Genomic DNA, 16,634 nt, shown 5'->3' on the forward strand with positions numbered 1-16,634 from the left:
AAAGGGGAATTTTTTTCCCCAAAAGTTTGCAAATTAGTCCAATGGTATGAACGTTAATTTTTAAAAATTCCCTCTCATTCAACGTAAAATACTAACTTCTATATCTCCAAAGAAGACAGTCATTATACTTTTCACTTTACATGTAGTATTAATTAGATGGAAAGTCATTCATAGACAATGTTTTATTAAAAAACAAAAGCAAAATTATAGTTGTATTGACTAAATCTGCATGAGCAGTTTGCCCTCTGGTGACTAACTTTGTGAGAACATACAAGATTTGTAATAGATATATGAAGACTGGTGTGAATAAAAGTGACTAGAATATTTGCAGACTCCACAAGAAACAGCATTAAAAGGGTTAAAAGAAATGGTATGTATTAATTGCAACAGCGCAATGTTATTTCATTCAAATTAAGAAGAGAATCAAACTGAACTAAAGATAAAGTGTCAAGAAAATGAACTGCAACAGTAGAATAACCACATACGGGAAAGAAGAGAACTGAAATTCCAGAATTTTGCCTAAGACTTATGAGGGCCGAGACAAAATAAAGAAGCAAAAGGCCCCTCACAGCATCCATTCCTCAAGGGTGTAAAAGGCAGGTCCAAAATCAGCTTGTCATAGCGAGGGCTCAGTCGCCAGAACTCCTTGCTCTCCGTCTTGCAAACAGGTGATGTTGGCCAGACTACTTGGACATGCATCTTGGGGCTTGTGAGTATATGGGTGTGAAAGCACAAATAGACAAAATCAACTTAATTACAGATTTTGTGAAAAAAAAAATTGCCTTCCTCCTCCATAAGATCTGACACTAATTTGTTACACTAATTTCCTGCACTATCACTAACACTATGCTAGAGTTGGGGGGTGGGTTGGGGGTGGGGGGTAAATCTGCATTACATACAACCAAAGGATCAGGCTTCTATCCCAGAGTTTGGGCAATTTACTCAGCCTGAGGGCCCTGACTGACTTTGAAGACAGCTAATTTGCATTTTAATCTAATATGTGCTAATGGCATGCTTACTTCAAGCTGATTTGGAAGAGGAAAATACAGATATTGTTCCTCAAAATGACCTTTTGTTTCCCAAGATAGGGCTCTAGATTTATCTTAGCTCCTTAGATGACCACTGTTCCTGTACTGAACATCATATATATTTTATCTTCACAAACATTCCAGTGAAGCAGGGAAAAATTATCATCCCTCAGTAACTACCGAGGAACAGAAGTGGAAGACAAAAAAAGTAACTTGTCTAGTATTACAAAGAAAAGCTCATTGACTGTGAAAGGAAATAGGGTCTCAAGTCCCTAGCTAGCTGTCTAGTTGCTAGATCACATTCCTTTCATATAAAATGGACAGACAATTGAAAAGTCATCAGTTACATTTTGTTCTATTATCCAGATCACGTTTGTCCTGTACACCTGCTTACCTAACAGCTTAAATCACCTTAGCAAACGGCTATAGCTCCCTTACACCTAGCTGTCGAGCCGAAAGGTTTTCACAGAGGTTTTTCTTGGTCTTGCCTCGCTTGTGTATGCAAGGACTGTTGAAATGTTGTCTGAGTCAATCACCATGACTGTTCACCTAAATTCTTTCTCGGTGTCTGTAGCTGAAGGTTGTTAGTGCACAGTAACTTCTTCCCTTTGAAGATACACAAGCATGTAGAACATGTGAGTTAGAGTGAAGAGAGAGGAAAGGAAGTGTTGGGACTGAAATGCAAGAAAGAGTTGCAAAGCAGAGTTAAATTCTAAAATCGTTGTTGTGTCTTGCTTGAATTCACCAGGAAGTTTAGTTAGTGTAAAACCCAGTAGAATGCTGGATAATTTCTGTAACAATCACAAATATTGATGGTCATAGAGGTACCCTTTTCCCAGTTACCTCAAAATGGTAGAATAACAATGAGCCCTTCCTCATGGTCACCTAGCATATAACCTTAGTACTCTTATTTAATAAGTGTTGCTTCTAGATTCCTTCCCTTGTAAAATACGTTTTGAAACTAGCTCTTTTACCACCTGGCACTCTTCCTGTCCTACCTCAGCCTCTTGGGTAGCAGTACAAGGGGAAAGAGAAAGGTTGGCTGCTAGTCCTGTACAATTTTCATGTGGCGTTAGCCATTAGAATCCTAGAAAACATGCAGTCAATTCGACAGCTATCCTTGTGCACTCCCAAATACTCCGCATGTAGTACTGCACAACACGTCTCCAATGACTAATTAAATTTTATTTGCAAGATGAAACATGAATGTGCATCATATTTCTCAAAGGAATGAGTTAAATGTTTCTAAAATGCGCCCACTGATACTGACTTCTCTTCTCAGAGGGAAAGAGTTAAATATCCTCTTTTATTCCCCGAAGGCTGCTGGTCCCATGCAGAGGTGCCATGTTTTATTTAAAACATGCTCTCTCTCAGTAACCACTTGTTCTAATTGGCAAGGCAAGGCTGGGTCCCCAAAGCACATAGCTCGTTACATTCAGTTTGGATTACAAAAACACGATGAAACAAACTGCATCGAAATGTACAAATTAACAGCTCAGGAGTGCACGACATGGACATGGAATTAGATTGTAATATGGAACAAACTCCACAGGGAGGCTAAGGAACAAATCACTAGTGTCTCTATAAACTATAGAAGGTTTCCAAACGAGCAAATACACAAAACGGAGCACAGACTTTTCTATAACTCAAGCAAATTGCTAAATGGGAAAAAAAGAAAAACATTCCCTCTCCCATCTTATGCACGCATTTATAGGAGAATGGAGTTATAAGAAAGTTTAATAAATTAAACCTGTGGGTTGCACATTCTAAATAGGTAACTCTGCTTTCATGCTGGCAATGTGCAAACATCACGGCAATTAAGTCATATTTCTAAACATTTTTTTACATCATCAGAGAACCTATACACAAGAGACGAAATTACAGCTGGTGTTTCAACGAGTCATTTGGAAAGGTTACAAGTTAGAAGGTGAACAAGATATTAACAAAACAAAAAGAAACTGGTTTTACCATAAAGAAGAAAACATACTAGAAAAAAGAGCTATGAAAAACTAAAAATAATGCAAGTCTGAGACAAAAAAGGGCTGAGCTCTTTTCTTTGCTTGTAGATCAATCTGTACAATGGGACTGGCAATCCCCTGAGATAAGAAAAAGAAAACACATGGAAAATATCAGTGATGTCTTGTCAAGACAGGAAAAAAATAAATTAAGATTATTTGGCAGTCTTTTCAGGTAGCCAGTACTGAGAAGAGATCATATTTTTGTTTGAGTGTAATTTATATTTTTAACAAATGAGCCCCAGACTACTAGACTGTGAATTTAGCAAGATGCAATCCAGTGAAACAGCCACTAATGTCCTACAGGGTAGTTTGCTGATAGGATTGATTGACTGTAAAATATTAAAGTTCTTAATTAAAAGGCATTCAACTTTCCTAGACTGTGTTGATGAAAAGATACTTTCAAATGTGACTGGAAAAAGCCCTACGAACTTGAAGTTAGTAGTAGCCAGAAAGAGGAAAAGAGAAAAATAAAAAAACCTGTCCTACCTCAATACACAACATTTGAGTGCCAGCTGTGAAAGAAGTTATCTTACTTCCACTAATGATTGTACAGAAATAGAAATACTTCATGGGTCTGTCCTCTCATCAGTGCTTGCCTCTTCCCACTATTTTATATGGGGGAAGATGAAGGAGGAGGAAAAAGGAGAAAATAATTGAGCAAATCAAACCAGCAGCGGAGCCATTGGCCCTATTGACAACCTATTGTGTGCACAGCAGTGCAACATGCCTTCACACAACCAGCTCCCAGGCAGATGCGAGTTGTGTCTTCCATGCAGCGTCTTTAGCGCCTTTCTATATAACACATAGCAAAATTATATCAGTATTGCCACAAAGCAACATAGGAGCCCTGTACTCCACAACTTCCATGCCATGACAGTAAAGACAGAAAAAAAGTGGACCTCTCAAGTAACATTATACTAACTTCACTCAAAATGCGATCTCTATTTAACTCTTAAAACTCCAGCAAGCCTAGAAAGCTTCAGATATCCTTCTCTCCCATATTTCCAGTTCTCCTGTATATATTGAATACTAGGAACACGTAGCATAAATATGCTGGATAATTTGGTTAATGGTACTATTTTTGACAGAAGTAAAACAATTAATCCTAAGCTTAGATAATACAACTATACTTGAATAAACTCATTTTCTATTAATTTGTATTTCCCCTCCAAAACTTTAAGACAGGTTGGGGGAAAAGGAGTAAACTAAAAACATATAAATCCTTTCCCAATCCTTCCACAAAATATTGCCCTGTTCTAACAACCCAAACAGAGCTATTACTCAGATCTTTACACTTTTTAAAGCCACAGACTAATGCATACTAACAGAGTAAAAAAACTTTGGGGTCAGCAGTACAACTCAAGCTTACAAATAAGTAAAGCCCAACTGAAGTTATTTATCCAATTTTTTTTTCTTATTTCCATTTCATGGTGATTGTCATGGTGATTGTCTTTCTCAAGTTTAGCACACATCTCACCTTTTCAAGTTTACTAATTATGCTAAGACATCTTTTCGCTACCAGCCTTCCCCTTTTAAAAATTCTTTGGGCATTAGATTAAAAGAAATTAAAGTATGCCAAATAATATCTATGTTATATATGGAATGTTATCGTTCTTTAGGAGTAGCTGCTCTAGAAATTAGAAATATCTTTGTTGCCACTGTAATCAGCTATACAATTTTCCAAAGAATTATTTAGCTTCCAGCCTGACTGTGTAATAAAAGTTGAAGATGAAACTTGACTACTCTCAAGTGCCAGCCAGTGAGCACGTTTTTGTAGCAAGCAGTCCATGTACTTCAAAATACAAAGACAGACATAAATACAGCAACAAATTCTAGCCTAACGAAGCAACAAATTGAGGCACTGGTTTCCTTTAGGAGCCAACAAAGAGAATAAAAAGCCAACAAACCATACTGAAAAAGAAACATTTTGTGTACAGATAAAGAAAACTAGTACTTAGTGCTGTTTTCAAACTTCTGAAAACACTTGCTGCTTTTCCAGCAAAGTACTAAAACATGTGGATCCACATCAGAAATTACAAGGATATGGAAAATGCAAACATAACAGATTTTTAATCATTCATTTAGGAATGAAAACTTTATGAAGAAGAGAAGGGCTGAATAAAGCATAATTTATCATTTATCGTACAACGGGATACAAAAGATAACGACATCTGAACTAGCAACATGCAAGATGCACCTGTTGAAAAGGTTTCCAGTAAGCAAGCTGAAAGCTTGACTGAGGATCAAGTTAGCAGTTGATTAACAGCAAAAAATCTATTTAGGCAGGAATGCTGACTTTTCCCAGCTCATGCTTACAGTAGGTGTTATTACTGCCAGACAAGGCAGCATTTTAAATAGCTCCCCAGATTTACAAAGACTGAGAGAAGAGGAAATTGTGTTATTCAAGTGACTCTGAGTCACATAAAAACCCCAATTTTGTAAGCTCCGAAAACTGTGGGACTTAGGCATGACAAAATAAAGGTCTGCTCAACAAAGCAGAAGGGCTAAGATGCACAAAACCATGAAATAACTCTACAGTCAGACATCTGAGTGAGTTCAAGAAATAGAAATAATAGCGAATAATCTGATACTTCTAGAATCAGATGATACATAGAAGATATTAGTGTCTCTTTTTATTTTTTTCCCCCTTATCAGATCTTTCAAATTCAGGAGAATAAAAGATACTACTGAAGTTACAAAATTTCATAATTAGGCACAGGGCCAAGCATATGTGTTGACAATACCTATGTGGTTCCAGCAATACTGATTTCCTACTTGATAGATTGAGATTAAGTATCTATGATTTTTAGTCATCAAGATACCAGTCTGTAAAAAAATGTGTTTGATTTCAAACTAAAAATAAAACTGAACTAAGAGTCGAGGCCCTTAAAACTCAGAAGTATTTTCTCAAATTCAGTGATGCTGATCTGGCACTTCACAGAACATGAACGTAAATATTGCATAGCTGGATTAAGAAAAGAGATGGACACCCACCTCTAGAAGTTTCAATTACACCTTCAGACAGAAGGGCTATGAAATTGATTCACAAACCCATGAATACTCTAATCATCATTTCATCTTCTTCCAGTTTTCCAAGTGCATCTCTCCACCGAACCATCCACTGCTGCGCTTACCCTTCAGCTTCACATACTATTGAACAAGCTGAAATCCACTTCCTGCATCCCTCTTTCCAATGCTGATTGCACCTTAACAGAAATTAAACTTTCTAGACTCACAATCAAATGGATTAAAGGCAGACTGCATTTTTTGGGGTGATTTAAGTAGAAAGTCTAGTTTTACAGTTTTCTGTATTTAAATATTTGTTCTTACTCTGTAACAGTTTGTTCTGTGACTGTTCCCAGAGGTTCCAATTAAAATTGAGTTCTTGAGGTACCAGGTGTTGTTTTTGTAAATGTTTGTAGAATTCCTGCCTGAAAGAGCCTACTTCGTAAAAGTGGCTTTTCAAAAGTACTCAAATAATGTCCCTACCTGAAGTTGATATTAAAACTTCCATAAACCTAATGGGAGCAAAGATAGATTAATAAAGAGTACTTTTGAGAAATTTCACTCATCACAGTCCTGTATTTTAATCATTCAGATTTCACAGTTCACCATATTGAAAGAAAAGAGCTTGCAGTATTAGCGAAAGATGTGGTGTCATTAAGGGAGATACTCTGGCCATAATTTGCATTTTTTCACTTACCAGCCTATAGTCTGATTAAAAAACCCCACACACTTTATTGCATTTGTATTGATGTGCAAGAAGTCTGAAGCAGCCATGCCTTAACCATCTGAACAGCAAATTTATTTGAAGCAATTTGATATTTAGGATTACACTTGTATTGTATCTGGAGACTTTGAGGCATTGATAGCACATGGTCAGCGCTGAATTGGAGATAGAATATTGTAAAGTACTTTGCAGAAGTACAATTAACTTGAAATTATTTCAGAGAGGCTCTTGAACACTTCAGAGTCTGCTGCTTCTACAGGGCTTAAATAAAACAAGTCAGGTATTCCTTCTTGGAACAGGCAGATGGGGTGAAGAGAAGGCAAAGAGGGCTGAAGAGGACAGCTAACTTCAAGCTCCTCTCCAGTATTTGTCAACCGTTATGTGCAAGCCAAGAACTAGTCTGTGGCAGATGAACAGCAGATTTGTGGTTGTACAGAAGAGCTTAGTGAACCTCCTAGATCTAGGTCAACACATTGGGCTCTTCTAGGCAAAGGGTTGCATGTATCTGTGCAGTATCCAGCTCACTCTTTCCACAGACAGCTGAACAACCTAATCTCTATAATAACCTGTGAAAAGTATTCCCGTGTTTAATACAACAAAATGTACAAAGATAGCCAAAACAAGGAATTCCACTCTCCTTGCTACATAATCTTGTTGCTTTTGCTGTTTGTTTAATCTGGGGACAAATGGGAGTGAAAATTCAGTGAATTTATCTTGATAACAAATTCAGAAATCACAAGTGTTTGGTCAAACAAGAAGGCAAACTGACAGCCCCCGACCACCGCCCTTTGCTCCATTTCTGTGCTAATTAACCATCACAGACATCAAACTGTGACCGGGCATGGGGAGGAGAGGAAGGGCAGAACTAAAGAAGAGCTCATAATCATGTATTTACAAACTTGTACAGTTTAGAAAGTCTGAAAAACCAGTAAAGATAAGACAGTTCCATGTAATAATTCACATTGCAATATAAACCCAACAATGCTTTCATCTCTTGCTGACTTGTTGCCCTTCTCCCCTGATTTATATAAAAAGATAATGCTTACACAAATGCAAAGGGCTTTGCTGCTCTGTGTGTCTGAAATTATTTAAAAAACCAGGAAGACTGGATTCCCGCTGAAAAAAACAAACCAAAACATTTAACAAAGTTACTAACCTTTTTCGTTGTGTGGATTTCTTTTTTCTAAAATAAAAGAGAAAGGAAACGACGGTCAAGAGAAATAATAATTCCCAATTTTCCCTTGCATTTAAATCTGCTTCAATACATTTTAATAAATAACTTGCCACATTAAAAGAGAAAGAAGAGAAACTTTTTTCACATCATATCTTTGGAGTGCCTGGAATGATGAAAAACATCTTCCAACAGCTTACTTGCCTAAAATCTTGCTATCTGTGGTGGTTAAATTTACAGAAACAAGAGTATACATCTTTCTATTTCAATACTGTGGCTGGAAACCCAGTATAAAAAATATGCTAAAAATATTTCAGTAACATAAAAGGAAAAAAAACCCACCTTATGTGGGACTGATGACATTGAGAGTTTCTGAGTTACTACTAAAACAGGACTGCTTATTATGATGCTACTTGTTGAAGGAATCATAGTTAAAAATCTAAAAAGACAGAGTAAATTTGCCTTTTTCCACAATACTTGGTTTTGTTCCAACTAGCAGTAGCTTTTTAAGCTACTCAAACTCTTCAAGTCTTATTTCATTAAAATAAACAGGCTTGAAAGTCTTGAAAATTTTAAAAGGTAAGCTTCCCCCCCCACCCCCCCTAAATCACACACATTTAGATATCTATTTTTACAACAGAAAAATGAACTTGATCAGGGGTAATGGCTTTTCAGGAGAATTACAGAGTAGAAGCCAAGAATTTTCTTTCTTGTTAAAAACAAACAAACAAAAACCAGTAAAACCAAAATAAAAGATGGCTTGCTTAATGCCTGGCCTGCTGGCTGTGAAGTTTTGGGTTCTCTGTTAAATCCAGAATATGAGGGATGGGCCATTCTGATATCTCAGAATGAGAAAATCCACATTTCTTAGGTGCGCAAACAGAAGTTGTTTACAGTGCTAATATGAACATAACAGTTGTACTGAGTCAAATCAAAGACCTAGTAGCTTGTTTCTGACAGCGGTCAGTAGGGAAAAGAGTACAAGAAAGGACTTGCACTTTCTTCAATATACCCTTTCCAGTGATCCATGGCTTTGGAAAACAGCCAGAGAAATATAGGCATCATTTTGTTGAAGAGCCTTTGACAATCTTTATTTCCCATGTGGTTGTTTAATGAAGTGATGCTGAACCCAAGATCTGAAATCTACAAGTCAAAAGTCATTTTTTTGTAAAAAAACTCAGAAAAAGCTTTAAAATTCCGGGGTGGGGGTGGTTGGTATATTTTGCCTTAATTTTCAAAGATTCTATGATTTTGCATTGGAAACCAATGACCTTAAAAAAAAAAAAAAACACAAAAACCAAAAACCACACAATTCTGCAAGCTCAATATTAGTGTTTCATAGCCAATGACTGAAAGTTTAAAAAAAATTCTTAACTTTTTAATATTGTACCTGTTCCCCCAAGAGAAATTAAAAATCATGAACTATGACAGCACTTTTATTACAAATAAAAATAAGTTCACAATACTAAATACCACCAAAAAAATTCAGAAAGGCAAAGCTAGAACATGCTAACAGGAAAAGGTCAATAGCAATTCCTAACATTTTACACAGTAGAAATTACCTCGCAGTAAGAAAATAATATGTAGCTATTAGAATTAGCCTACTGATGAGTTACTGATGATTTAATGTTCAAAGGCTGCAAGTTAAAAAGAAATGGAGCAAGAGGTTTTCTATACCAACTTTTCCTTTTCATTTTTTATCCATACCATATTTCAGAGGTTATTACAAAATAAATCCTACAAAATTCCAAATCACAATTCAGACTTATACATTTTGAAAGCCACATCATCCACATAGGAGCTGTGCTGACAGCAGAGCTCTGTAATTCAAGGGTGTTCCAGAATTCCATAAACTTCAAGGTTTGATTGGTACATTTACGCAAGAAGTTCTTGATTAGCAAATAAATGAAGCACCAAAGTGAAGAAAATCTGAATACATATACACACTGAAGGAAGGAAAACCCATGCACAAATCCTGAAGGAGATGCCAACAATGTGGTTTCGATAATCTAACAAAAACACAAAACCTTTTACTGCACTTACCAGCAAAGCATTTGGAACAGAGATTCATAGTCTTGCTGGACCTGGGGCAAAAATAAAAAAAAATAGAGCTAAAAAATTCATTATAATTCTAATCAATACAGAGAAGTTTTTGGGGGAATGAAGCAAGGGTACAGAGAGGGTAAGAACTTAATGGCTAGGAAAGATAAGTGGCTAGAAGTGACTGAACTAGGAACAGGGACAGGGGGAAGAGACTTCATATGGCAATCTCCTTCCAATTTAAAGAGTTCCCAAAACATGACTTCCACACATTTACCTCATTTGAAAATAAGCTTACTTTACCATTCAATATATATGTTACACACTCGTCATTCAGATCTTTCTATTGCAATATAATAATGATAGACAGGAAGAGCCAATACATTCCACTTGAATATTAGACTCCCCTGGGCAACAGCTTTGCAGTCCTGACAAATCCTGAATACAGTACAGCAATAGAGAGATTAAAGTTTTGCACTTATAAGGACACAGACAGATGTGCTCTTGGAATTCTAGCTGGAATGGCTTAAGAAGTTATTACCTCAAGCTGTTCATTACTACCCTCAGCTGCATCCAGCAGTAATTTAAAATAACCTGGCTGACTTTGCACTGACATGGACTAGGATAGTTCATATGATCCATTAGTGTGGCTCAACTTTGAGGGCAGTAACCTTCAGCTGAAAGAAAAACAGCTGGAGAATGACAGCAATATCTTAAGCCTCCCAGATGTCGCCAAAGTGTTTGTGCAATTATGCCACAAGTGTTCACCCTCATAAAGAAAGTCAGTAGGCCCACCAAAAAAAAAAAAAAAGAAAAAAAAGAAAAAAAAAGGCTATAGACTTCTCTAGGGCTACCATGAAACTACCCAAAGCAATATACTATGGGAGAACAAGTTTCTCCCAGTTTACAAAAAGTTCTCTTCTAACATCACAGCATCTCTTTTACAAAGTGAGCTGGAGAATATTCTCAAAAGCTCTCCACATGTTGAAATGTCTTTAGGGAAGAGCAACCCAGTTTCTGTGCACGCTGTCCAATACTGGATTTGTTCAGCATTCCTGAATCAGCTCCGCCATTACTTATAAGTGTTAACACCGTCCTGAGCAGGTCTGAAAGTACATATTGACAGGCAAGGTTGTACCAAAACTGTCCGTGCCCACAAGACTTTTTTGCCTCCTCAGGGCAGCCTCTAGCTGGAACGTATCATTTAGCCAAATTAATTGCATCTTTATCTGTATAAATATGCACACACAAAAACAATTGAGACTACCAAAACAGTTGTTTTCTATTTCCAGCCAAACATGGATGGAATTTTGAGACGAGAGCTGCATCTTACAATATACAAATTATAAAAATCAAAATTGCTTATTCTCTTGAGACAAAAATTTTGACAGTTTTTTTCAAAGCAATTATATCACAAATGAACACACCTATCAGAATTATAGAATTCCCTCCCCCCCCCGAGTTTGCAAATGGGTATTTTGAATGACTTTCCAGTAACAAAGTAAATCCAGACTTGGTCAATCATATCTTAGTATTAGTCACATCAAAACATTACAGATGCTTTTCATGCACATTTGAAAGCTGGTTTACATCAGGCTCAAGAATTCTAGAACACAGTTCACTGCAGATATGAGACATAAGCATTTGCCAGCTATAGCAAGAGCCACAGACACATGAAAGCTAGTTTTAAATGCAAACAGTATGTGCACAGGAGAAAAGTTAATTCCCAGGAAAAGAAAAGCAGAACAGCATTTGTAGCCATACAAATACATCATCAAATTGGCATATACCCAAATATTCAATATCTATGTCGACAGTCTGCACAGATTATCTACCTTCAAAAGAACTGCAATTAAAAACAGCATGGTGAGTCAACACCTACAGCATTAGTGTGCTGCAGTTCAGTACTCACTGCTTATGGGTTAGACCTTCTGGAGCAGCTCAATATGCCAGGCAGGAGCTTCTCTGCAAAGCCATTAAACCCCAGGGGCAGCAAAGAAAAAGAAAGGCAGAGTTCAGATGGTTCATATTGATGACATTGGAACGGGCAATGACAAATGTTTTCAGTGGTATAATCAACCATCTCAGCTGTTAAGTATCAATCCAAAGCCTCATATAATATTTACTTATCAGCACACCAACAATGAAAAACACACACGCGCGCACACACACACACAACATACAGCTATGTGAAAAAAGAAAAAAGGCTGCCATTTGTTCCAACAAAAAAACCCCAGATTTTCTGAAAGGACAGTGCTATTGGACAAGTGACCTTATGAGCTAAATAACTTCAGTTCACTGTTACAGTTTCAAGGATCACTTTCTCTCTGATCCTTTTATATGCTTTTTTAAGGCATCCAAGTCTGAGGCTGCTACATAAGATGAGAATCTAAACTTTGAGTGGGTTTTTTCTTTCAGTTTCTTTTGCACAGTCACTTATGTCACTGCAGATCCACCAACATTAAACTAGAACTAAGAAAACTGCATTTTTTAGAGACAGAGTAACAGTGTTGATCAACAATCAGCCCCTTTTTAAAAGGGCAATATTTAATTAGAGCAAAAGCTTTACAAAGAAAATGCATTAAGCAGTTTACGTACGTCAAACTTACTAGATATTATCTGAGAGTCATGTCAATGTCTGTCAAGTAAAATATATGTTTGACAATTCTTTGTTACACTGCAAATCCCTCCTCTCATTGCTAGGATTTCCTCTTTACAGCAGGCAAGGGATCTCTCACCAGACTCTTAAAATTGAGCAAACCTGCACATTGCTGTTTTCTCTATGAAGTTCATCTTGTTAACCACATCGCTGTTTTACATTGAATACTTCCCAGTGACTCCAGCATTCACCAGAAACTCATACTGCCAGCCAGGAACACCAAAATATAACATTTCTTTGCTCCTGATAGCTTTTTCAAATATATTGTACATCTGTAATATCTGTTATTTCTTGAGGTAATTTTATTTGAAACACTCAAAGCTCTAAAGCATCAAACAGTCCTGGTCATGACACAGCCTCCCTTCCTTCCACTTCATAGGAAAAAGATGGTCACAGCGGCCAACTCTGCTTAGAGCAGGTGACTTTTAGGGAAAGCAATACATTTCAGATTTCTAGGAACATACAGTAAAATCATGAGTGTAAAGGTGAATAAGGCACAGTGAAGCTAAAATTCAAAGTCAGTCCTGGCAGTGAGAATTGCGTGTTTTAGACTGCAAGTCTTTAGGCGGACACCCAACATTTCTACACCCTTCTGTTGCAGTTAGGTCGGGGATATTCGACAAGCTTGTCCATCAGTTATCAAACCACCACAGTTTTTAACCAGACATATTAAGGTAATTCCCAGATTTCCCTTATAGAAGTCAGCTTCATGTTTAACAGCACCTAATCCAGAATTACCACAGCATACATTTTGTATGTACAATATCCGTAGAAAGCCAGTTTTATACTGGTAATTTACAGTCTCCACTTGTACATAATTTAAGCTGGTATTTAGAAAGACATTCATATTTATGGACAAATCAAGTCAAATAGAATGGTATTATCTCCGAGGCAGAATATAAAGTTAAACCCTACTTGAAGGTACTTCCATCTGTCAAAAAGAAACCATTTAACTAAAGGGTGACACAAAATTATTATGTAGATTGGAAACCACAAGGTGAAGCAAGCTCGGAAGGTCAAGTGGCAGAGCAAGTTAAAGGCAGAGGATACTTCAAGCCAGCTGGAAAACCCCAGAGGCTACAGAATGATTGCATGCAACAACTCCCCAGAACTTGGTCCGAAACAAGCGTAGGTATTAAAAGTGCTTCCACTGCCAAAGGAAAAAAACACTCCCTTAACACAGCCATGAAAGTAATAACAATGACATAGGGACTTTGAAAGAGGAAGAAATTTACAGAAATGGGAAATCCTGGAAGTTATAACATATTTATACTTTAAGCAATAGATAAATCACATGTAAGGATAAAAATAAAACACACGTTTGAGGCTATTCAAACCATCATCCCTTACTTGCACTGTTGAGCCTACAAATCTCCATAGCAAAAGAAACTATTTGAGCCTTCAGATAGACGCACGTACAGACCACTGTAACGTCTTAACTTCAGTGAGATCAACATCTGCATCTCTGGTTAAAGATGAGTAATGCAACGTGAGAGCCAGTGAAAGGCACTAAGTATCAAAAATAACATATGTCAAATCCTGTGTATTGATACGTAACTAACTAATAAAACTAAAGAACTAAGATTCTTATTCAGCCCCTCTGCTTGCTTCCCTGATTCCATTTTTGTATGTTACTTCCAGGACATTCTTCTGAAGGTGTGGCCTTATCTGCCCCACTAAAAGTGCTGAAAATTATTTACTCAAATTTATGCCCTATTCTACTAATTATTCCTTTTCTTTCTTGCCATTTGGCAGTATACCATTGCGAGGTTTCATTCAAATCAATGCGCATTCTACTCTGTCTTCACTGGAAGTTTGTTTTTCCTTCCCCCTCTCCCAGTAAATGATTTTATCAATATGAAACCACATGTAGAGAATGAAGTTGATATTCTAGCCATAAATCTCAAAGACAAGACTGTTAGATGTACAGTAGTTGATCAGAATAGCCAATCTAAAAAAGACAAATCTCAATCTGAAGGTTCAAGAACAAATTACACGTGGAAATTTTGCGCATTCGAAGAGAGCTAAAAAGAAGTATACAGAAATTTGCCTGATCTCAGCCTCCCTAATGAAAACAATTTTCTGCCAAGAAATTTATATAGGCATACCTAAGAAATACTGAAGGTTTTGTAACAAAAGCCTACATTTCCAGCAGATTGTCAGGCACTTCCTAGCTTCCCCATTCCCATCTAAGAGGAAAGAAAAAAAAAAAAAACAGAAAGGAAAAACAAAGCACAGAAATGCTAAAAACTAATACTAGCTTAAATCCACACAAGTGATCTAAGAGGAAGAAAAAAAAAAAACAGAAAGGAAAAACAACAAGCACAGAAATGCTAAAAACTAAAAACTACTTAAATCCACACAAGTGCCAAAGGGCAATATAAAATGCTCAGTTTCATCTGTATTAGGTCTCCTACACTTTTTAAGGTAATACTGAACTAGCATTATTAATGCAAATACCCACCAATAGCAAGAATCATGCAGCTGCACCAGAGTAAAAATAAGTAACGATTCTAGCATAGGTGTATATTCTCAATGCTTGAAAAACAACACCAGAATAATAGTCATTCTTGAAAATAATTTTTGTTCAGTTGTCTTTTAAGGATGGAATAAGTAGTAATTTGGAGAAAAAAAAGTTTTCATATAGCATGCATGCATTAGATTTTTAATTTTAAAGATATTTAAGCCACAGGTGCTAATTAAATATGATTGCAGAATCCCAGATTCTGCATTTTTATTGGGAACAAAGTTTTCCAGCATACCTAGTAATGATTCTTTATTATTTAGAAGTTCCTATGACTTGGTAGTAGGAAAACATATCTGCTTCAATGACACTGTAATTGCATTGGTGATTAAACGCATCATGTTAAATGCTTCTTGGTCCCCTTCCAGTATAGAAGTTAGAGTGGGATCACAGTGTCACTACAGTACAAATATATCTTAGCCCCTAAATGATACCTGTCCAATATTGTCAGGGGCCGTATGTTTGAGAAATGTTAACATAATATGAATCATGCATTAACTAGTTAAAACTACAAAGAAGCCTCCTCCCTATACATTCAGCACATACTGTTTCATGTGTTTGGCAACTTAGGACAACTATACATATGTTGAATCAATGCATTTATGCTACTGTAGTTAATGGCCTGTCACCATTTCCATTATAAAGTAATTTTCAAAGGTTTATAACTCTGCTGAAGAATTCACTCTGAGCTGAATCCTGGCACATGGCAAAAGCAAAACCATAGCCCACATTTTTACTTTCATCCAACCAGACTAGAAGGATTATTTATCATTAAAAGAAAATTGATCCGGTTCCATATTTCCCTTGCACTTTTCAACATTTGTTTAGAGCATATAACACTTCAACCTTGTACAGGAAGGAGGTTAATTAGATTGTGTTAATAAGACCCTCAATCGTCCTTTGAAAGTTCTATATATCCTGTACACTACCTTCTGAAGAAAGCCATTTTACTTTTCCAAATCAGAAGTCACCTCATTGATTTCATATATGCTGCATATTTGATATTTATAGCTCCTCCTAAATTTATGATCTTGCTAATGGGATACAGGCAAGGGGTTTTGGGCAGTTTAAACAATTATTGATATTTTTAGACGGAGGCAGCTCAGTTATTCTTCAAGAATGATGTATGCCAAATTATTTTCAAATAAAGAGCAGAAGTGGAGCATGTCAAATGCAGGTGGGCCTATAGAGAACTTGGCAACAAGAAACATTCACATACACTCAGAAACAGATTTTTAAGTGAAATAAAATCTAAAATTAAATATCCTACAAATGCAGTCAATGTCCTCTACTTCATCAGCTGTTCTATACCCATATGCTCAGTGATAAGAATTCTAGTTCAATTAGAAAAGCGTTATCAGTAAGATTTTAATATTATTACTACTACTACAGGGTTTTTTGCTTGGAAAAATATATGAGTATTCTGCTTTTGGACTCCTCATTTTCAGCACTAACAATTTTAGT

The 16,634-nt window shown here is 36.6% G+C and overlaps 1 protein-coding gene across 2 annotated transcripts in view; it reads right to left on the reverse strand.

Moving 5' to 3' along the window:
* ZFAND3 (zinc finger AN1-type containing 3) overlaps window positions 1-16,634 on the reverse strand; it is a 143,162-nt gene that overhangs the window by 107,557 nt on the left and 18,971 nt on the right. Inside the window, exons 1-3 of one of the 2 annotated variants that reach the window (XM_009283746.1) lie at window positions 11,900-11,981; window positions 9,991-10,031; window positions 7,933-7,959 (exon numbers count right to left, since the gene is read on the reverse strand). In XM_009283746.1, coding sequence (XP_009282021.1) covers window positions 7,933-7,959; window positions 9,991-10,018 — 55 coding nt within the window. In that variant the 5' untranslated portion in view covers window positions 10,019-10,031; window positions 11,900-11,981. Of the gene's footprint in view, window positions 1-7,932; window positions 7,960-9,990; window positions 10,032-11,899; window positions 11,982-16,634 lie in introns of those variants that run through there. The other variant, XM_009283747.2, reaches the window with a different exon arrangement.

This window comes from Aptenodytes forsteri, unplaced genomic scaffold (genome assembly GCF_000699145.1).
Source record: "Aptenodytes forsteri isolate BGI_AS27 unplaced genomic scaffold, ASM69914v1 Scaffold309, whole genome shotgun sequence".
Classification (NCBI taxonomy): Eukaryota; Metazoa; Chordata; class Aves; order Sphenisciformes; family Spheniscidae; genus Aptenodytes; species Aptenodytes forsteri.